The sequence below is a fragment of the Ovis aries genome, chromosome 10 (assembly GCF_016772045.2).
Source record: "Ovis aries strain OAR_USU_Benz2616 breed Rambouillet chromosome 10, ARS-UI_Ramb_v3.0, whole genome shotgun sequence".
Taxonomy (NCBI): Eukaryota; Metazoa; Chordata; class Mammalia; order Artiodactyla; family Bovidae; genus Ovis; species Ovis aries.
Genome location: NC_056063.1, coordinates 29,186,455 through 29,209,722, shown reverse-complemented (window position 1 = coordinate 29,209,722; position 23,268 = coordinate 29,186,455). Strand labels below are relative to the sequence as shown.

Sequence of the window (23,268 nt, the reverse complement as noted above, 5' to 3'; positions counted from 1 at the left end):
TTCATTGGAAGGACTGATGCTGAAGCTGAAACTTCATTCCTTTGGCCACCTGATGCAAAGGGCTGACTCATTTGAAAAGACCTTGATGCTGGGAAAGATTGGGGGCAGGAGGAGAAGGGGACGCCAGAGGATGAGGTGGTTGGATGGTATCACCAACTCAATGGACATGAGTTTGAGTAAACTCCAAGAGTTGGCGATGGACAGGGAGGCCTGGCGTGCTGCAGTCCATGGGGTCGCAAAGAGTTGGACACGACTGAGCAACTGAACTGAACTGAAGCCCCTTCTTCCATTAGATCTGAATGGTTTTAATTAGTGCTTATGAATTCTTATTAGTGAGCTAATCAGGTTGGCATAAAGTAATGCTCATTTTTACCTGTGGATGAACTGAGGGCTGAGTCTTCCACTAGAAGTTCAGTGATCCCTGCAGGCATCAAGATACAGAGGTTATCTTCAAGGTGACTCCAAGCCCTGGATCCCTGATTGCCCCTCATGTAGGGAGAGACTTCTGTGGGAGAAATGGCCAATATTCTGAACTGGGGCTTCGTGGGCTTATGCCTTAGGTATGTTTCCAAGGTTGGGTCAAAGTTGGCACAAATAATATCTAATGGAAAAAAAAAACGTGGCAGACATGAGGATGTTTTGAACCCCATTTTCTTTGGTTCAGCCTGAGGAGAGTGCCTGCTGCTGCAGGCGATGGTTCTAGATGAAATGCTTGAGCAGCATTCTCTGCTCTGAAGGGGCCAACTCACTGCTCATCACTGCCCCCCGTCCCGTGTTCTGGTAAAGGAAAGAGATCCCAGTTGCAGAAGTTGAGCTCTGAAAATTTTCTGTTAACTACTTCAGTCAGTTCAGTTCAGTTGCTCAGTCATGTCTGACTCTTTGCGACCCCATGGACTGTAGCACGCCAGGCCTCCCTGTCCATCACCAACTCCTGGAGTTTACTCAAACTCATGTCCATTGAGTCGGTGATGCCATCCAACCATCTCATCCTCTGTTGTCCCCTTCTCCTGCCTTCAGTCTTTCCCAGCATCAGGGTCTTTTCCAGTGAGTCAGTTCTTCACGTCAGGTGGCGAAGGAATTGGAGTTTCAGCTTCAGCATCAGTCCTTCCAATGAATATTCAGGACTAATATCCTTTAGGATGGACTGGTTGGATCTCCTTGCAGTCCAAGGGACTCGCAAGAGTCTTCTCCAACACCAGTGTTCAAAACCATCAGTTCGTTGGCACTCAGATTTCTTTATAGTCCAACTCTCACATCCATACATGACTACTGGAAAAACCATAGCTCTGACTAGATGGACCTTTGTTGGCAAAGTAGTGTCTCTGCTTTTTAATATGCTGTCTAGGTTGGTCATGACTTTTCTTCCAAGGAGCAAGCACCGTTTAATTTCATGGCTGTAGTCACTACCTGCAGTGACCTGGGAGCCCAAAAAGTAAAGTCTGTCACTGGCAAAAGTGAAAATCGCTCAGTTGTGTCCAACTCTTTGTGACCCCTTTGGAATTCTCCAGGCCAGAATACTGGAGTGGGTAGCCTTTTCCTTCTCCAGGGATCTTTCCAACCCAGGGATCGAACCCAGGTCTCTTGCATTTGTGGGTGAATTCTTTACCAGCTGAGCCACAAGGGAAGCCCAAGAATAGTGAAGTGGGTAACCTATCCCTTCTCAGATCTTCCTGACCCAGAAATTAAACTGGGGTCTCCTGCATTGCAAGCGGATTCTTTACCAACTGAGCTATCAGGGAAGAACACTCATATGTATTATAAAATCTCACTGATGATGACATCAAAATCCTAAGTCAGTGATGCATAAATGTGTTGTTATACAAATATACTACAGCTTCAAGACTGGAGAAATTTGATGTTTGTTGTTCTTTTTAAAAAATTTGGTTGTTTTTGTAGCATCCTACCATTAAAAGGGTTCCTCTAAATTACATAATGAGAATTAAAGTTGTAACAATGTTATATTTTTTTAACTGAAAGGGACAATTACCCTTTATAATGTTTCTTTTCTCCTTTTTGTGATGTAGCTTTCTAGTTATAGTTGGAAGCTTCCAGGAAGCTAAAATTAAAGGTTTAATTAATGTTAGTGGGGTGGGTGTTACCCCAGGAAAAGAGGTGGAAGTTACTTTCAGCTCCTGCACATTATGAAAGAAGTTATACATCTTAATTTTATCTAGTTCTAGTAATAATGGTATTGAAAGGAATTTTAATAATAGTAATAACTCTCAATTATTGAGTACTCTGTGTTGTTCATCTTGCATTTCTATGAGGTAGGTTGGCATCATGTATCCTTACATTACCTAAAAGTTAACTGAAGCTTAGAGAAGTTAAGTGAGATCCACTGAGGGACCTCGGAGTCAAAGTCAAATCTCTCACAATCCACAGTCCATGCACTGAACCGTTACATAATAATTAAAAGACATTAAAATAGCATCTCATAAGCAAGGTTGGTGACATATTTAACAAATTTAGTATGTTCATATTAACTCCAGCGGCATTGCTGAGTAGCGTGTTTATTGAAATAATTAATACCAATTAATAATTGGTAACATTTGAAATTAGCGAAGTCCTACCTATGTGGGGCACATTGGGGATTTTGGAGGGCCACTAGAAGTTCAGAAGTAGAAAGTTATTTACTGAATAAGCCCCTTGTATCCCCGAAATAAACCACCTTTTGATAAAGGAGACTCTAGACCTGTCTCACTGCCACGCCTATGGCACCGCTGTTGCCGTCGTTTCTCTTACGTACAGATTACAGAGCGGTCCAGTGTGGAGCGACTGTGAAAGGAAAATGTAGTCAGCGTGCACTGAAGTTGTTTGGAAATGGAGGTAGAAGTCAGTGGCCTCTTTAGGCAGGTATGGACACAGAGAGCTCTCAGAGTTCGTGTTTTCTTAAGAGAGGGAGAGGTTGGAACATCCCGAGGTGTGAGCAGCACAAACAGGGACCTTTCTCTTTCCCTTTGGAAGTGCTCGAAACCCCTACTGGTTTCTTCGTGACAGGCAAAATCCTCTTGGATGGGTCGGGACAGCAGTGCTCTTTGATTCAAGGGCAGCAAACTTGAAGAAAAGCCCACAGTGCAGGCTGAGAAGGGCAGCTTGCTTTTTCACATGGCAGGCGAGATGCTCGCCACCCAGATCCTGCCTAGAAATGGGAAGAAATGGAGGGGTTTTCCTTCTGTAGCTCCACTAGAAAAAGGTAAAGAGTTGCGTCCCAGATGGTGCAGTGGTAAAGAATCTGCCTACCAGTGCAGGAGACGCAGAAGACCAGGGCTCGATCCCTGGGTCGGGAAGATCCCCTGGAGAAGGAAATGGCCACCCACTCCACTATTCTTGCCTGGACAATCCCGTGGACAGAGAAGCCTGGCAGGCCATAGTCCATGGGGGTCACAAAGAGTCAGACATGGCTGAGCACACACAGCACACACAAAGGGCTGGATAAGTGCTGTCGAAACCAGGTTGAAGTGCCTTATTCCATCTTAGAAAGTGAGACATTATTGAGAAAAAAATTAATGATAACCAAAGTGATACATCATGATACCCTGTTTTTAGTTTTTGTTTTTTTATGGAAAATTTCAAACATGGACTAAAGTGGGGAGACCGTGTCGTGAACACTGTGATCATCTCAACAGTTACCCACTCATGGCGCATTTGTTACACCCCCAGCACCTCTCCCCAGAAGTATTTGCAGGAAATGCTAGAAACCATTTCATTCAGTCTCTAAGTGTATCTCTAAAAGGTTGATTCTTTTTTAAACAAGACCATTGCAACACCTAAAAAGTTAAAACATCCCATAACATTATCAGATCTAATATGTTCAAATCACTGATGGTCTCATGAATCCCGTAATTTCTCTTAAAAGGTTATTTGCATCAGAATCCAGATCAAATCCACATAGTGCAATAGCCTTTTTAAAAAAATCAATAGACTCCACCTCCATTTCTCTTTGCGCCTTTTTACTGAAGCAGTGTCTTTCTTTACTGCAGTTTCTTTCCATCTGGATCTTGCCAATCGCATCCCTGTGGTTTAGTGTAACATATTCCTCTTACTCCTTCCCTAACTCCTGTATTTCCTAAAAATTGGAAATGTATCTAAAGACTTGGTTAGATTCAGGATTTTTGTTTGTTTGTTTTGTTTGGGTCAAGACTGTTTCATAGTATTTGCTTCCATTAGGAGGGGCAGCATCCATTGTGCTCTCTTTGTCCTGTCTGCAATCCCTCATGTTCAGTGCTGAGTCTCTTGGTGTTTTGGGTTTGTTCAGCCCTTCTGTTTACTGTCAACCCAGTGAGCTGGAGCTTCTGGGAAGGGTCAAGTTATAGGCTAAGGTCTCCCAGCTTTGGACCACTAAGAATTTTCTGGAACTTGTCACCCCCACAGTTTTGAGTTTTTTAGAATGACTTTTGAAAACCGAAAGTGTCATTCAATTCAATTAATGACCCTTTAGTAAATAAGTAAATTTGCACTAAAATACAGAACAAAGACAATGTTTAAAAGTATACAAAGCACACTGTTCTTACTGGACAAATGAGTCCATTATTTTGAGCCTCCTCCATCATAGTCAGTTTCTACTTGTTCTATAAGTACCTGTTGTTTAATCTGTGTTAATCTCGTTTTTCTGCCTGCCATGCAGGAGACCTGGGTTCGATCCCTGGGTTGGGAAGATCCCCTGGAGAGGAAATGGCAACCTACTCCAGTATTCTTGCCTGGAGAACCCCATGGAAAGAGGAGCCTGGTGGGCTACAGTCCATGGGGTCGCAAAGAGTTGGACACGACTGAGCGACTAAGCACAATCTCATTTTACTGCTGTTGGTCTTTGAGAACCACTTGGTCTTGACTGTGCACACCTTGGATTCTTACAGACCGTAGGTGGCATGTGCTGATCTGTGGGAGAATCTTAAGCAGAACCATGCCTCTGCAGTTCTCTTTTCTCAAGTGGCCATGAGCCTATTGGACTGCTCTGTGTTCAGATGCCTCTCTTCTGGGCTTGAGCAAGTTTGTTTCCCTTCTTGCTTTCATTCTCCGTGCCCTTCCTTTCTTCCCCTTTTCTTTCTTCCTTTTCCCTGTACTTTTTAGCCAGCACGAAACTATCTTCCCCAGGTCTACTTTTTAACCTCTTGACACTGATAAAATCTATGCTGGTGCAAAGATAACTTCGGGAATGTTAAAAGGTAAACTTGATTCTCTGCGTCCAAAGCAATCTTTCCAAATGCACAGGGATACATTCATCTAATGGAAGTATGTGTGTGTGTTCAGTCATGTCCGACTCTGCGACCCCATGGACTGTAGCCCATCAGGCTCCTCTGTCCATGGAATTTTCCAGGTAAGAATACTGGAGCAGGTTGCCATTTCCTACTCAAGGGGATCTTCCTGACCCAGGGATTGAACCTGCATCTCCTGCATTGCCAGGCAGATTGTTTTAATACTGCACCACCTGAGGATAACTATATTCATCTAAGAAACCTTAATAAAAAGTTTCAGCTCTGTACTAGGAGTGTAGGGAGATAGATAAGTTACAACACTGGAAATGCTGGCAAGAATAGATGCAAACCAAGTGCCATGTGACAACGAACAGATGAATCTACTTGGGGAAAGTGGGGAATAGCTTAATCCTGGAAGTGACGTTTAAACTAAATCTTCAAAGAATATGATTAAGACAGCATATTTGTGTAAGAACAGTTAGGGAGAACTCAGTATGAAGATATGTTGTTTTACTGGGGCATGGAACTCAAGTAATGGGCTAATGGACTTGACTTAGGAGTATAGCAGTAACTTAACAGGATTACTATCTTCTGTGTTTGGGGTGTAAGTCTTTTGTGGTTGAGAATTTCTTAAAAATTTCTGACATTTAATGGAGTCCTCAAAATAGTGGTGAAGATTGAACAACAGTTACTGTTGCAGAATTGTACACTTAAAAATTGTTAAAATGGTCAATCTTGTGTCATGTGTATTTTGCCACACTGAAAAGTATATTAAAAAGTTTATTACAACAAAATAGACACATGCCGGTTAGAGGATCTCTTAGTTGGAGAAACTGGACATCATCAGCCTAGAGATATGATTAATTTGGCATTTGTTTAGCCATTGCCAAGCCACGCCCTGCCCTGTGACTTTAAGTGCTGGGAAAAAGAGAGGGTCCTGCATTTCTGCAGCTTAGAATAGTCACTCGGGGTGGCCATCGGCTGATCACTCTTGGATGTGTATTTGTACAGGGTAATTCTGTTGATACATTGTGATGTGAGTTTACTCTGTGGTAAGAGCCGTGAAAGGGTACATATGCAGAGCTTTGTAGGCATCTGGGGGTGTGGAGCAGGTGTTAGGAGAGGACTCAGTGAAAGGCTTCCCTGAGGAAGTGACGGTGGGCTGAGATTTGACTAGTGAACAAGTCTAGGTAATACTCAGCATTTCAGCTTCTATCCCCACTGGCAGGAACACTGTGCTAGTCAGCATTCCCCCCAAGTCTCATTTGACACCTTGTGAGTCCTCGATTACTGTTGAGTGATGAGTAAATAAAACAAGGAATAGAAATGTTTCTGCTGGGTTTGTTCCAAAGATGTCTGTGGAACCTGGCCCCACCTGTTTTCACTTCTTTGGTTTCACATTTGTATTTTGTTTTACAAAGGACTTCAGGTGACATTAAAGCATAGGAAATGCTTCACAATTTATTTGCTGAATTTGTGTCCTCATACAGTCAACTGACTCTGTCTCTTTATTTGTTCTTCTTTGTTCTCAGTTACATTTTGATATCTGCTCTTCCACCTGTGTGTTCAAGATAATATGCTCTGAAGAGAAAATGTTTATTAGCCCTTAAGAACACAGCAGTCTCTTCATTTTTGATGAGTCTGCACTTTGAAGCTGTGTATTTTGCAGATGAGACGGGGCAGTTAATTCACACGGTTCTCGATTAAGCTTCCTGTACCCAGACTGAGCCCATCTTTTTAAGAACAGAGACCCTGGGGGCTGGGGTGGGGCACACATCCGCCTTAGGCACTTATCCTCTTTTCGGTGGCAGAGAAGATTGAAGAAATGAAACAAGGAAAGAGTCTGTGTGGTCAGCAAAATGTGAATGGACTTTTTCCAGAACATCTACCTTGGCTCAAGTAAAGCTTTATTTTTTGATATATAACTTTTTACATGGTTTCTAATCTTAAACCAAATTTGGGTCAGCGTTAGCTTCCATATATATCAAAGAATGATAAGGATAAATAGTTATAAAATGCCCTCCTGAAAGATCAGTGAAGTCTTCTTAATGTAAACAAAGACATCACAGTTAGGAAAATTTGTTTGTGTAGACCTTTGTCACTACCCAGATTATTTTTGCTGAGATTTGGATGTGTTACAAGTCAAAAGATCATGCTCAAAATTCAGCAGTTACACCTAGTAACCGTGTGATTGGTAGGCTGTCCCTGAACACCAGACCAATAGTTAGGCCTAAGGTAAGTCCCCTATATACAAACTTTCAAAGATGTGAACGTGCCCTTGTACACCAGCTGGTGTACTGTAATACTGTACTTTTCAAGGTTATGTAAGATTTAAAATGTTTCCTTTATTTACTGTTTGTTTTTATGTATGTGTTATTTGTGTGACAAGTATTAGAAACCTATTGCGGTACAATACTATGTAGCCGATTATGTTAGTTGGGTACCTAGGCTAACTTTATTGAATTTATGAATGCTCTCTTGGGATGGAACTCATTGGTATGTAGGGGACTTAATGTATTTTGTTTCTAAATCTTGGGACCTGAAATGGTGTGTCACTTTCAACTTTTTATTATCTCTGAAGTTCTGAGATAGGTACTAAAATTTCAAACAAATTCTCTAGTTTTTATCATGTGATTTTCATTGAAATACATAGGGCCAATTACTACTTCAGATTTGAATGTCTTGGTCAAATATGTGAAGATGAATAGCAAAACTCCTGGTGGTGGTGATCAAACTCTATACTTTAAGGTTTGAATAGTAAAGAAGAGTTTCTTATTTGAAAACTGTCATCTCTTTCTCCCATAAAGGAAGAAATAGATGAGAAATTTTTTTAACAATAATGGCCTTTCTTTTGAAATATTTAAGAGCCTCTGGTAATTTTTCTTACATGTTTTTCTTTCTAGGAAAAGCCATTGACAAAATCTCTACAACGTGGAGAAGACCCCCAGTTTGATCAAGTATGTAATATGTATTATATACTGGTTTTTATTTATTTCAAAATATACAAAGCCAAGGGCTGAGGACTCACTATGGCATGTAGATGAACTTCCTCAAGGAGGAGGCAGGGGTGTGAACCTAGGAACTGAGTCCTGCAGCTTTTATAGTGACAACTTATAGTAGCCATTCAACAAATGCCTGTTGGTTTGAAGTGCTGAAGTAATATGAGTAGGTCCTCAGTTGGTTGTTTGCGGGATCTTTGTGTATAAGAATTAAAGGAACTGAGAAAAGATGAAGCAACTTCCATTCAAAAACTTTTTGAGATTCTTCTGAATAAATGGTACCATTGATGACCAGATCTCTGCACTAGAGCTTACTTATGTTTGCATCCAGTATTCTGTTGAATGCCAACTATGTGCTTGACACGGCACTAGGCTCTCGTGAGATGAAATCTAGAACAAGTTTTAGCTTTTCAAGAATTCACAATCCTGTGAGAGAGAAACTACCTAGACAGTAATAATTAAAAAACAAAAACAAACCAATGTGGTAACTTAGAGTCTCATTAGAGAAAGTGATAAATGAGTAAAACAATTTAAAACAATAAAGACAAAGAAGGTCCTTTGAAAAATAGATCAGGACTGGTTAAAGGACTTCGGGCTCTAAACAGTAGATGATAAACATATTCTGGTTGAGTCACTTCAGGAGGGCTTTATGTGTGTTTAGAACGGTGAATAATGGTATCAGAGGAGGCTGGAGATGTGTGTGTGGTGTTTCCTAAACTTCTGTAGTTAATGACAAAGAGGACAGCGTGTTCTTTAAAAACCTTGCTCGGTGCCAGCGGAGGAGACAAAGTCCTGCTGGATCTCAGTGGGCTGGTCTAACACAGTGGGGGTTTTATACTGTCTTATGGACAGGGAGGCCTGGCGTGCTGCATTTCATGGGGTCGCAGAGCCGGACACGACTGAGTGACTGAACTGATAGAGAACACATGCAGAGTACCCTTTCCGTAGCTTTGAAATTGCCTTTAATGTGGCGTCTAGAGGAAAACTCTTTGGCTGTTAAGGTCCAGATGTGTTCGATCCCAAAATGTAAGGCCTGACTATTGAGACAGAATCCCCCATTTTCTATTTTACAAGCTGTTCCTTGAGTGTGATCTCACAGGTCTGCACTCATAGCCAGTCTTGGAGGGCTGAGGCGGCCCTGGCTTTGCACTCTGTCGCTGGCAGAACTGGCTGTTTTCTGGAATGCTGGTGGAGTGGGGTGTGGGCTTCACCTCTCTGGATCATGGAGCTGTCCTCTCATCTCACATTATCCTTAGTTACTGTCACCTGCTTCTCCTTGGGCAGTCAGGGACCTGGAGTGAGTGAGTAGGGTCATCACTTGGGGATTATAGTCATAGCAAGTGTGGCTCTTTCTGTTCTCTTTAAGGATGTGAATATTATCTGTCTTCCACAAATTTTCACTCTATTTTATCTTCTTTGTCTCTGTCCTCTTAGATTATCACTCTGTGTTCCTCAAAAAAATTGTGCTTTCCCCCCCCTCCAGCTTAATGTACTTCTTTCTTTTTTCCTCCTGGAGAAGAGTACTTTTGCATTCTAACATTCCATATAGTAGTTTTCCCCAATAATTTAGCTTAAACACAATTTCTCATTTATTATTCAGCACTCTATTTCTGCATTTCAGCATTGTGGGAAAGAGACAGACTTTGGAATTAGATGGACCTGGGTTTAAATCCCAACTTCGCTGCTTAATTAACTATAACACTCTTAACCTTGCTACTCGAAATGTTGCAATGCAGATTCTCTACCCTGCCCCCATCCACTGAGGCAGACTCTATCTACAGCTTAAGGAGACCCCCAGGTGACCGCCACACACATTGACACTCAAGAACCACTGCTTGTAACACAGAAAAATAGATTAAAATGTGTGTTCAGTCATGTCCAACTCTTCGTGACCCCATGGACTGTAGCCCACCAGGATCCTCTGTCTGTGGGATTCTCCAGGCAAGAATGCTAGAGTGGGTTGCCATTTTCTTCTCCAGGGATCAAACCCACGTCTCCTGCATTTCCTGCTTTGTTAGGAGGATTCTTTGCCCCTAGCACCACCTAGGAAACTTGTAACACATCTCTCTGTATCAAAGACACTTCTGGAGTGAACCTATAGTGAGATAGTCACTGAGAACTTTCAAATAAGGCACATAAGATTATCCTCTGATGGTAAAATCATCAGTTTATGTGTGAACCAGGAGAGAACCAACCCACAAAATCTGTCTTATTTGAAAGAGCACGACTCCCAGGCCAGAAGGAAACTTGACTGGAGTTGTTCCCCTGTGGGTTCAGCAGGGGGAAAAAAAAAAGTCAGCCAAATCACCTTTGAAAGTGCTGGTGTACTGTGTTACCAGCAAATGATGAGAATTGTGGTGCTATGGCAAGGCCATGAATGTATCAAGCTCCCTTAGCGTTTTGATATCAAAGGTCCAAATTCTGTAATTCCCCTTACTCCAATTCCAGGCAGAAGGATGTTAATCTAAATTCACACAGAGGTCCATCTATGGAAGAAGAACATGCTAGGGACGCCTCCTTGGTGCTACAGACTCCACTGAAGGAGCCTGGTGGGTTCCTTCCTTCCATCGAAGGAACTGGAAGGTTCCCAGTTCCTGCTGATGAAAAACTCCTATGTGAATGAGAATTAATAAAGACATACAAGATTTCCAACAGCATTCTGAAAACATATACTGCCATTAACTTATTTTAAATGTGTAAATTACTCAGCACTTGACAGGAAAATAAATGAAAAACTGGCCTGTAGGTAATAAAGTTCTTTATTTTAGCAAACATTTATTGAGTGTGTGTGTGTGTAAGTGTACATGTGCACACATACACACAAAAACCCTGTGTGAGACAGAGATGTAGGATGTGGCCCCTGCATTCAAGATGGGAAGGAATCTGACTGGGGAAGACCTTGAGCCAGTTGGAAGGACCTCGCCATCTACATGTCAGTAGCTGAAAGATCAAAATAACTTGCTGTTAAAGCCCATGGGAACAGTGTCCATGACTAGAGAGATCCTTCAAGCTTGGAGGCATTTTGGGAGTTGGGGCATTGATTATGACTTGAGGCAAAAAGGGCCGTAACTAAGACAGAGGCAGAGAAGTAGAAAGAAAGGATGATTATAAGCAACATTGAGAAACAAAAAGCTCCGGTAGTTTTCAACGAAGATTTGGAGTCATTTCCATTCTATTTAACAAACATCAAGTGCCCGAAGCATGCCAGGGTTTGTGCAGGGTGCTGAGTTTACAAAGCAGTGAGGGAGTTTCTACCCTCCAGGAATTCTCAGTTCTAGGAGGAAGACAGATACCTGAACAAGTAGCGCTACAATGTAAATAGAAGGTATGGTTCAAGTGCAGTGGAACTCAGGTAAGGGAGCAGCTAAGGATTCTAGAGGATGAGACAGAGGATGAGATGGTTGGATGGCAGCACTGACTCAATGGACATGAGTTTGAGCAAGCTCTGGGAGATGGTGAAGGACAGGGAAGCCAGGTGTGCTGCCATTCACGGGGTTGCAAATAATCAGACACGTGAGTGAGTGAACAACAACAAAGGATGCTAGAGAGAAGGGCAGATGTGTTACAGTACTGTGGCGAGAGCAGAAATCAGGTTCAGGGTAAAGTGAAGCAGGAAGAGTAAGCATCAGCAGTACACGGTGGGCTGATGGAGCAGTCAGCCAGAGAGGGGCCAGTCTCTGCGTGGGTCAGAGAGGGGAGAGCAGAGTCAAATGAGGGCTGTGTGTGTCTACAGAACCCTCTTCTGCCACGTGTAATACAAGAGCTTAAGGCTGTGCCTTTCTACCAAGCGTATGTCCTTTTTTTTTTTTTTTTACAAATTGTTTCCTGTGTACAGGATTATAATTTGATTTCAATATGCACTGCAATGCCCTCAAAGTTTAGCTTCCATCTGTCACCATAAAGGTGACCCCATGTACCCTTTCTCCTGTCCACCACCTCTTCCCTGCGGTGACCACTTCCCTGCTCTCGGTATCTCCTTGCTCTTTTTTGTTGGGTTTGCTCATTTATTTGTGTGTGTGTGTGTGTGTGTGTTCTTCATTTACATTTGGGCTCAACACCCTTTCTCAGGATGGTTGAGGTTTCTGAGAATCATTCATGACTTCTGATAATTGGTTTTTTCAACAGATTGTTTCTGGTTCCAAAACAGTTTCTATCTCAGGGTCCTTTAGAGTTAGAGTGAGGGTCCCATTCACTTTAGAGTGAGCTGTGCCTGCAGCGAGCTCAGGGAGTCTGGAGTTGCTGGTTTTCCTGTTCGGAGCTGATGTAGGACACGCGTTGCTCAGAGGCATCTCCAGTAACCTTCTGGGAGACACTGTGTCCACATCTGCTGGGGGCCAGAAAAGTTGGCTTAGTTCAGGAATGCAAGCTAAACAAAAGGTTCCAATGGACACCTTGATAGTTTGTGCTTGAGTATGAGATAGGTGGGTCTTTGTTCTTCCCCACTGTGATTGTCCTGGGTTCCCACAGGGCATTGATTACAGGGCCTCCGGCCTACCCGAATGCCAAAATCTGCAGATACTCAAGTTTCTTATGTAAAGTGGAATAGCATTTGCATATAACCTACACACATCCTCCCGTATACTTTAAATCATCTCTAGATTACTTATGATATATATTACAATGTAAATGATACATAAATAGTTATAAATAGGATTCATAGCATTGCCAGAGAGTGGCAAATTGAAGTTTTGCTTTTTGAAACTTCTGGAATTTTTTTCCAAATATTTTTGAACTGTGGTTGGTGGAATCTGTGGATCCAGAGGGCCGAGTCTATACCTAAAAGCAACATTTATCCACTCTGATTAAATCTGTCATCAACTTCAGTCATTAATTTAGCCTATGATCTTATCAAAATCAAAATATTTTATGTCTGAGCTTCAGTTTCAACATTTGGAAATGGAAGAGGGGAAAAACAAAATAGGCATGTTTGAAGGTCTGTTGTGAGCCCCACACATTATAGTTTCTCCTTTAGTCTCCATAAAAGCCCAGTAGAGAAGGATTAGATCCCATTTAGCGCTTCAAAGAAATGGCAACGTGGCCAAGCTCATTATAGCCTATGAAGGGCAGAGCTGTAACTTGAATCCAAAACCGTGTGATCTTCCAGTACACTAATGAAATTATGAAAATTCAGCTCATGAAGATCAGTCTTCAGATAGGCTGCTTTGAGTAGTTGCAACTGTTTACAGTTCATTGTGACCTGTTCTCTACTGGTGTCCTGTCTGTAAGTTCCAGATAAGTTGCTCAAACATTCTCATTAACTGCTCTTGGGATTTTCTTCTAGATGGTATATGTTTATGTCATTTTGTGGCGTTTAGTTCCTTAACGTTAAAAATGCCGTCGATGGACAGGAAACACATGGTAACATGCATCTCTTACAAATCTATAATAGAACTAAAACACTTCTTACCACCTTGGGTAACAATAATTTTCCTGCAGAAGAAGGCAGATGAAATTCTAGTGCTTCAACATTGAGTCTCATGCTGCAGTTCAGTGAAAATCTTATTTTAAGTGTATAAGTAAAAAGTAAAATATATAAGCAAGTGAGAGTAAAAACAAATTGGCTTGCTTTGGATTCACATTAGTGTTATTCGGTGTTTCTTAAATTATTCTCCAGTGGAAGTGGACCAGAAAGTGGACAAAGGTGTTAAAATGAAATAATGGAGATCTTTTCCTAATTTGCAAGAAAACATATTTAACAAATAGATTTTTACACTTTTAAGTTTTATAATAAATTATTCTTAAGCATTTGGTGTCTGTCATCACTCATTGAAATACTTTAATCTAGCAATAGTATGAAATGTGATCAAGTAGAAAAGAAATTGCATCTGAATTGCTTTCGTAGATCAATATTTTGTGGTATCACATAGAGAGAACCTTACCCCTGAGACACTTGGCCACCTGAACTAGTTTGAGAAATTAAACCATCAATGAAGTTACTTTAAAATTATCTATTAAATGCACCACTCATGAGTAGTCAGCCTTATAATTGTAAAATACAGAATGACTCCACTGAGTAATTATTCATACATTTATGTCTGAAGTTTCCTTCTTTGCATTCAGCAAGTATAATAAAATACTTATGAAAAATTAATGTCATAGCTACAGCATAATGGACAGTCTCTTTTAGCCTATTTATGTATAAAATGCCAAAGTAAGCATTAAGAAAACATTTGCAAAGTACATTTAGTATTCCCCTCTATCCCCCCGCCCCCAAAAGAAAACACCAGTATGAAATAGTTCTGTGATTCCGTGCACTTCAGGTCCTCAAGCTGCCCAATACCTAGCTCATCTGTGATGGAAGAATATGATCATTTAAATGCAACAAGAACATCTTTGTAAATGTTCCTCCCCTTTCACAGCGACACAGAGCTAGAATTCATCTCACCATTGGCTCAGCTTCCCGTAAATGAAGGAGCTGAGCAACCAAGAAGCCAGCTAGACTTTACTCCCTTCCTGAGCTTTGAGGGCCAGGTCTTTGCAAATTCCACCCTTCCTTCCTGACAGCCTGAACTCAAAAGGGCAGTAACAGAGAGATGGAAAAAACACACACAGCCACCCCATGCTGACCTTTCATCTCTTCTAAGACGGTCTCAGTGTAGTTGCCATGGAAAGTATGCTCAACAGATATAATACCAAGAATGCCTTTAGGAAGGCTTTTTCAGGCATAGAAAAAATTATTACAGTCAAGGTTTGAAGAACAGTATTGACATTCTCTAAGGGGAACGTGAATATGAAAGTGTTAGTCATTCAGTTGTGTCCGACTCTGTGACCCCATGGACTGTAGCCCGCCAGGCTCCTCTGTTCACGGGATTCTCCGGGCAAGAATACTGGAGTGGTTAGCCATTCCCTTCTCCAGAGGATTGTGGGTACAGCTAAGTGAAGTAGCTGAATGCTCTACCTGGAGAGCTCTAAGAGTCAGACACAGGTTTCTATCACCTTGATGGGTCTGAAGTAAGTAAAGGAGCTTGTGCATATCCCACCCAATGTTTTTTTTAAATCAGTGTTTAATTTTAGAGTAGTTTTGGGTTTACAGAGAAGTTGCAAAGGTAGTACAGAAGGTGGTCATATATGCCACACCCAGTTTTTGCTATTAACCTCTTACATTATCAAGGTATATTTATCACAACTAAGAAACCCAGCATCAGTACAATATTATGGACTAAACTCTGTATTTCATCTGTTTTTCCCTAATGTGTGTCTTCTGTTCCAGGTTACCATTGAGGATGCCACATTCCATTTAGTTATCATGTCTCCTTAGCATCTCATCCAGATTTGCACAAGTATTCTTAAATTATTGAAATATAATGGTAGCTACTTTAAGATTTTATTACAGATTCAGTAATTAAGATTGAATTACCCCATGGTCAGGGACTCTGAATTCTGAACCCTTTACCCCTGTGGGAGGAACTCCCTCCATTTTTGTTGTCATTTAGTTGCTAAGCCATGTCCAACTCTTTTGCGACCCCGTGGACTGTAGCCCACCAGGCTCCCCTGTCCATAGGATTTTCTAGGTAAGAATACTGGAATGGGTTGCCATTTCCTTCTCCAGGGGATCTTCCCGACCCAGATATCAAAACCCTGGTCTCCTGCATTGTAGGCAGATTCTTTACCACAGAGCCACTAGGGAAAGCCAATTCGTTTATCAATTCAAAATATTTTAGATGGTGGTGACTTGACGAAAATATCCTTCTGATGCTCGGGTTACTTTAGAGAAAACAAGTAAACGAACCCCTTGACACACTGTAGTTGGCTTTCCTCCAAAAATTTTCTGCTGTTTTATCCACAGGAAGAGCAGGAAAATTTGTTATGACTGTGACTGTTACAGTATTGGAGGGTGGGGGTAGCGGATAGTTCTTTTAAAAAACAAAAACAAAAAAACAAAAAAAATCTAGATATTTTAAAATTACAAAAACCTATAAGAGTGAGTGACTAGGTTCACCAGGTAGGCTGAAAGCAATAGCCTATTTTTTTAATATTATTATATTAACCCATAACTAAAGATAATGTACAATGTTGAATTATATACATATAAGAGAGAGAGCATGAAATAAGCTGTCAAGAAATAGGGTCTGAGAAATACAGCATCATTGCCTTGTTCAGTCTTAGGGCTTGCTTTAAAGGTGATAGTGGAAAGTCTTTGTGACATGAAGCATTGATCTTCCATTGCTCCAGTTGCCTGCTTTATAAAAGAAGTTAAGTCTCGCCTGCTTAACTACGGAAATATTTTAGGTTAACTAAGGTTTTCCATTTCTGCTGCCACCTCCCCAGCTCAGGCCCTGAGCATTGTGTGCCTGGGGCTGTTGCAGGATTATCCTTATTCTATTCAAGGTGTGTGTGTGTGTGTGTTGTGTGTGTTGTGTGTTGTGTGTGTGTGTGTTCTCTTAACCGCCTTTGGTCCAGCCTGCACGCCACTGCTAGATTAAACCTCCCCTGTTGCAGGATTATCCTTATTCTATTCAAGGTGTGTGTGTGTGTGGTGTGTTGTGTGTGTGTGTGTGTGTGTTTTCTTAACCGCCTTTGGTCCAGCCTGCACACCACTGCTAGATTAAACCTCCCCAAACACCATTTTTATGAGCTGAGTATTGTACTCAGCAACTTTTCGGAGCTTCTCACTTTCTAGAGAAGAAAACAAAAATTTTTCAGACTGGCATTAAGTACCTTTTTTGGACTTCCCTGATAGCTCAGACGGTAAAGTGTCTGCCTACATTGTGGAAGATCTGGGTTCAATCCCTGGGTCAGAAAGGTCTCCTGGAGAAGGAAATGGCAGCCCACTCCAGTATTCCTGCCTGGAAAATCCCATAGACAGAGGAGCCTGGTAGGCTACAGTCCATGGGGTTGCAAAGACTCAGACACGACTCATTTTCACTTTCAAGTACCTTTTTTGATTTAGTTCCAACTTAAAATCATCAACTTTGTTTCCTTTCACTCTGGTGTGCCAGAATCCCTACACTAGTCAGATATTTTCTTCTTTCAGTTCCTTCAAAACCCTCATTAATCATATAATCATTATCAACAAACAACTATATTGCACCTTCACAACCATAGGGTTTCCTGCTTAGGCTCCTTGCTTAGTTTCTTTTTTGACTATCCTTTTAAATTTCTATCCTTTTTTTTAAAAAGGTCCAGATAAAATCCTACCTTCATTTCTCTTAAACTCCCATCCATCCTCTTTCTCCGGTGATCTCTCTCCTGAGAACTCCTGATTTTAATATGCACTCTTAATATGTTAGTATATTACCTCCTGGTCTTATGCTCTATGCCTGCACTTTTATACAATGAAAGAAAAGTGAAAGTGTTGGTTGCTCAGTCATGGCTGACTCTGTGACCCCATATACTGTAGCCCACCAGGCTCCTCTGTCCATTGTATTTCCCAGCAAGAATACTGCAGTGTGTCACCTCTCTCTTTTCCGGGGGATCTTCCCACCCAGGGATCAAGCCCAGGTCTCCTGCATTGGCAGGTGGATTCTTTACTGTTTGAGCCACCAGGGAAGCCCTATACTTATATAGGTTCTTTCACTCTTTTTTCACTTAACATATCCTGAACATTTTACAACATGAAGTGTTTCTGAAGCAAGATTGTAAATGGTTTCATAGAGAGTCTACATCAAATTCTACATTGGATGAAGGTATTTACACGTATAGTTGGACATTTGTTTCCATTTTTTTTTGTTTTAAGTAAGGCTGTCATAAACATTTTTACTCATCTCTAATTATGTTCTTGAGAGAAATGCCTAAGAGTAGACTTATTAAGGAAGATTTTATTAGGTTCTTGATAGGTATTTCCAAATTGCCTTCCAGATTTTATGCCAGTTTTTTTCTTTTATCTGTAGTGTATGAACATGTTCTTCTTATCACTGTCTCATCAGCACTAGGTTTTATGATTTGCCTGTACTGTTTGTTAATTAAGTAGTTAAGACCTAACTCATTGTAGTTTGACATGTTCCAGTTATAAGGTCTTCATCAGAGAGATGTTTTGCAAATATTTTCTCCCAGTCTATGGCTGGTCCTTTCATCACTTAACAATATCCCTCTAAAAGCATAAACTTTTGATTTTGGTGATTTTCAGTAGGTCAGATTCTCATGAACTCTGCTTTTGGTTTGGTCCCTAAGAAATCCTTGCCTACCCTAAAGTGGCAAGGATTTTCTCCTATATTTTCTTCAGAAGTTTTATAGTTTTAGATGTTATACTCAGGTGTACGATCCATTTTGATATCATTTTTGCATGTGAGATATGGATTGAGTCTCATTTGGGGGATGATATTTAGTAAAAGATTAGGAATCTTTCCAAAATAAGGAAAGTAGAATAACTCATCTATCAAAAGCATGTTTGTTTTTTGAAGAAGAGGGGAGATGTTTGCCTTTAACACAGGGTATGTTATTGCTACTTACTTATTGAGTCTAATTTGAGGCATACTTCACATTGTATATGATTGATTATTGGCAGAAAACCATATATTGTATTACTGCTTAGGTTATTTGGGGGGTAGACTTGTTTATTTCACCTAAGCCATTAGTATAATTATATTAATTAATGTATGTATTTGTATAACAAGCATTTTTGAGGATCTAAGAAGTACAAGGCACTGTACTTCTTAGATGGTATGGGAAAATAATTTCTTTGCAGTCCATGCAATTAACATCTGATTTCTAGAATGAAAGGGAGTCAAAGTAATTAACTTTCTTAAGCTACAAAGTTACTATTGTATGAAGAACATCTGTCAACAGTAAGAAACTTGGGTTCTTGGGAATGCATGTACTAAAAAGATTATTAAGGAGAGGAGTGTGATGAGTAAGAATATTTTGTAGTGCCTATGGTTTGGAGTTATTTGTGAAATGAAAAGTTTCTCAGTAATTGGCAGTGCCACGCAAGTTTTTTAATCACCTGCTTTTCTCTGTAGGTCATTAGTTCAATGAGCTCCCTTTCTGAATACTGCCTGCCTTCCATTCTACGTACATTATTTGACTGGTATAAAAGGCAAAATGGCATTGAGGATGAATCACATGAGTACAGACCAAGAACCAGCAATAAATCCAAAAGGTACATTTCTTTTATATAAGGATTATGAGGATTATTCTTTTTCTTTCTCTTTATTTTTTCCTAAGAAACCAATCTGAGTGGGAGTTGGGAATGCCAGTAGACCTTCTGACCTCTTTACACTTGAGCCTAGGCTGCAGGGCCCCTTTTCTAGCAGGTGGCACCTTCGGAATGTTAGTTGCTGTGAGCCGCCACAGGTTGAAATGGTTCCATGACTTTATTTTGCCAGTGGTGGGGGCAAGGTGTCAAAGACCCCAGGTAACCCTCTTGCCTGCTTCTCTCCTGGGCTCTCTCTCCTCTAGTGCACAGTTAAAGGCAGAAAGCCTGAAGCAGGCCCTGCAGGACATTCCCTAGATATTCGGATTCACTTTGTAACCTGGGGTGCCCAGGGTACTGCAGTGGGAAGGTCAGTGGATTGGACATCAGGGATAATCCCAGAACTGCCACCAGTGAGCCATGAGAGTCTGGGCAACTCTCCACCTGTCTGAACCTCAGCCTCTTCATGGGCAAAAGTGGGAAGTCAGATCACCCCATCTCTAGCTTCCCTTCTGGCTGAGATTTGCCTGATTGTTCTGTGGTTCCCTTCTCTTGTGGATTTGAAAAGTAGAACTTGCCGCTACTTGTGCTATTCAGCCATAAAACTTAAGACACTTGGTTGAGCTGTCCAATGAATGTATGTCCCCCAGAGTTCTAAGTAAATAGGTATAATTTTGTGTGTTTGAAATCAACCTAATAAAGCAAGGTAGCAAATAAGAAAGTTTAATACATTTACCTTTCTTTAAAAAAATGAGAGATTGTTTTAAAAGCGCAGATTTCTCCAAATGGATTATACATTTTTTAATGCTTTTAAAGACAATATAATGGAGATTAATCACTCAGAAAATCAGATATTAACTACTACTTGTGAGTGATTTATCCCTCTCATGTTTCTTAACACTCCAGTGCTTAAAAATATGTAAACTTCTCTTGAAATTGAAGACCTGTTATCTTACCAAATTATATGTCGTCTGAATTTGTAATTTCATTATGCAATATGCTTGAGTTTTATGCAAGATTTATTTACTTATTTTGTTTGGAGGAGAGATTAATAACTTTTGTATATTGAATAATTATTCTAGTTGAAGAAGGATTTTTTTTAATGGAGATAATTCATGTACTATAAAACCATCCTTTTAAAGTGTGTGAGTCAGTGCTTTTAGTTTATTCACAAGGTTGTATAGCCATCTCATCGTCTCATTCAAGAATATTTTTACTACCCTAAAAAGAAACCCATACCAGTTAGCAGTTTCTCATAAATACTTTTTAATGTATCAAATTTAAAGGTAGAATTTCAATTCTGTGTCTGAAAATGATTCAGTCTGTATGATTAATAAGTTCATCCACTTATTAATTTAGTATTTTCCCCATATAACATGGCAGCTTATTAATAGATACTAAAACTTTCTGGGGGTGGAAAGTGGGACAGTTTGAATGAGCTTAATTCAGTTAGTTTTAGTTTTTTTTCAGAATTGAGTTACTAAAATTAGATTTTTCATAAACTGATTTCTGTATGGATTGAAAATAATTGGTTTTTAGATTGTGTTACTGATTATTTCCAGGAGATCAGAGTAATTGCCAAGATCAAATACAGAATTGGTACAGTGAAGTTCAATTCAGTTGCATTTTAGTTAGCAATTGGAAGCTTAAAATAAGAGAGAGAATGTGTTTTGGAGAAAACCAAAAGAATGAGGGTCTCTACAATATGAGGTAGCTAACATTGGGGTTTTTCTTATTAGAAACAAGAAAAGAAGTACTTTAGGAAGAAGCATAAGCAACTGAAAACAGTCAAATGTGATGGAGGTGTATTTGGGTTATGATCGCTAAGATTGTGTATGATTTCTAAGATTAGTATAATATCAACATTTTGACTGCCAAATAAATTTGTCAGATGCCTCTGGCTCCTGGCAGAGAGACCTCAAACCAGCAACAATGTAAATTCATTATTGGAAACGTATATGTCTTCCTTTTATTTGAAAGCATAAATTGACTGATCAAATAAAATCGAAGCAGGAGTTTAATTTCTTTCTACCCCCCAATTTTTTTTGTTTTGCTACTTTCTCAAGGTCCTCAGGCCCCTTTTGAAGTCCCCAGTAGCCCTCCCCTCTCCACGTCTGCTGGCCATCTCTGAGAGTTTGCCTTCCCTTTGGCCTACGGACTTCTTGTTTCTCTTCTCCATGATGTAACCTCTAGGTCAGACTTGCAGACGCCCTCTGTTTAACGTAACTCCGTATGTTTTCCTCTCCTCCCTTCATCTGGCAGCAGCACTTTCTAATTCTGGTGGGTCTTGAAGGGCTCCAGGTAGGTGATTTGGTCCATCGCTCTCCCTCCTGGCAGGACTGTTTGTTAATGATCCTGAGGAATGAGCTCCTACCCGGTTCATACATTTCCCCTTGCAAGTTAAAGCTGCAGCTTCCTTTGTTGACCTGCTCTGTCACCGACCAGGCTTAACTGGACGCTTTCAAGGCTGCAGAACTCCTCCAAAGTTCTTTTTTTTTTTTTTTTTATCTTTTATATGCTTTCTTCTCATTCTCTCTGGACTGAAGAGAAAAACATTCCGTATTTAAAAGTATTTTGAAAATATCTGCCTGACAAATCCGAATTCCATCATCCTTTCTCATGAATTTTATTTAATATACAAGTACTGATCAGTTGTGTGTTTGGGAGACTCTACTAAATACTTACACGTTTTAATACTCAAGCAAACCTTACTATAATGACTCCTATTATTTCCATTTTGTAAATAGAAATATTACTGGTAAGTGGAAGAGCCATAATTTTCACCCAGGACTGTTCCACACCAAAAAACAACCCTCTTAGCCACTGTTCTTTGCTAAGGAGCTTGGCAGTCACTTCATTTGTTCAGTTCCAAATTAGCCCTCAATCAGTTCATTAGAGAAGCAGGAAATGAAGGGAGGGAGGTAAAAACTCACACTTCCTGACGGTGCTTATTCTGCTCCCTAACTTTTGATGAGTTCAGATGACTCTCCTTTGCCCCTTCTATCTCTTCGTCCATCTGCTCTTTAATCTTTCTCTCTTCCACCACCCCTTGACATCTTCTTTCTTCCTCTCATTAATCTCAAGTGGCAAAAGGTCAAGAGAAAGGGCCGGGAAGGCAGGGGGAACAAAATTTAATACTGATTCTTGTCGACCTGCTACAGTCCTACTCCCATTGGTAACCTACTATTTCTTTCCATTGTTTTGATCTTTTCACAAGATCCTCTAAGTGTCTACCTCTAGCCTGGGAGCCCTGGGTCATGTTTGTTTCCATCTTCAAGATGACAGGATTCCTAGATTGAAAGGTGCCTTAAGAAAGTCCACAAGAGGAAATTGTAGGTTCCCAAATAGTGGCTCAAGTTGACTTGGTTGAACATTTAAAATATGATGTCAGATACTCTAATCCACAGTGTGTCCATCACACCACACTTACTATAGGAATAACTTCAGTGTGTATTTATCACTGTAGTCTTGTCATAACAAAATTGATTTGCAGTCCATTGGGGATGAATCCTAGATTTTGATGAGTTATATCACTTGGAGAATGTCTTTAGTGCCTATTTAATGTGAATTTTGTAAATTTTTACAGTGATGAACAGCAGCGAGATTATTTAATGGAAAGACGGGACCTCGCCATTGATTTTATTTTTTCTTTAGTATTAATAGAAGTTTTGAAACAGGTAGGTCATCAATTTAATGTTACCTTTAGATAAGGTTTATTTATCTGATAGCAACTTATATTTTTGAGGTCTAAGTTTATTAAATTGTTCATGAATTTCAAATACCATGTCACATGAACTATATTGCTTGATGGCTAAAGGCTGTCTATAGTCCATTGGAAGTACTCTTATTGATTTGATCTTTAATATTCCCTTCCAAGCTAAGAACCATCTTTTTTTTTCTCTTTTCCAGATTCCACTTCATCCTGTAATAGACAGTTTAATACATGATGTTATTAACTTGGCTTTCAAGCACTTTAAGTACAAAGAAGGGTAAAGTAATTTCTTTC

The 23,268-nt window shown here is 40.3% G+C and overlaps 1 protein-coding gene across 1 annotated transcript in view; it reads left to right on the top strand.

The window, feature by feature from the left end:
* The window catches only part of FRY (FRY microtubule binding protein), a 331,149-nt gene that overhangs the window by 150,679 nt on the left and 157,202 nt on the right, over positions 1-23,268 (top strand). The window contains 4 exon segments of the mRNA XM_042254804.2: positions 8,096-8,149; positions 19,090-19,229; positions 22,849-22,939; positions 23,172-23,251. Of these exon segments, the coding sequence (XP_042110738.1) occupies positions 8,096-8,149; positions 19,090-19,229; positions 22,849-22,939; positions 23,172-23,251 (365 nt within the window).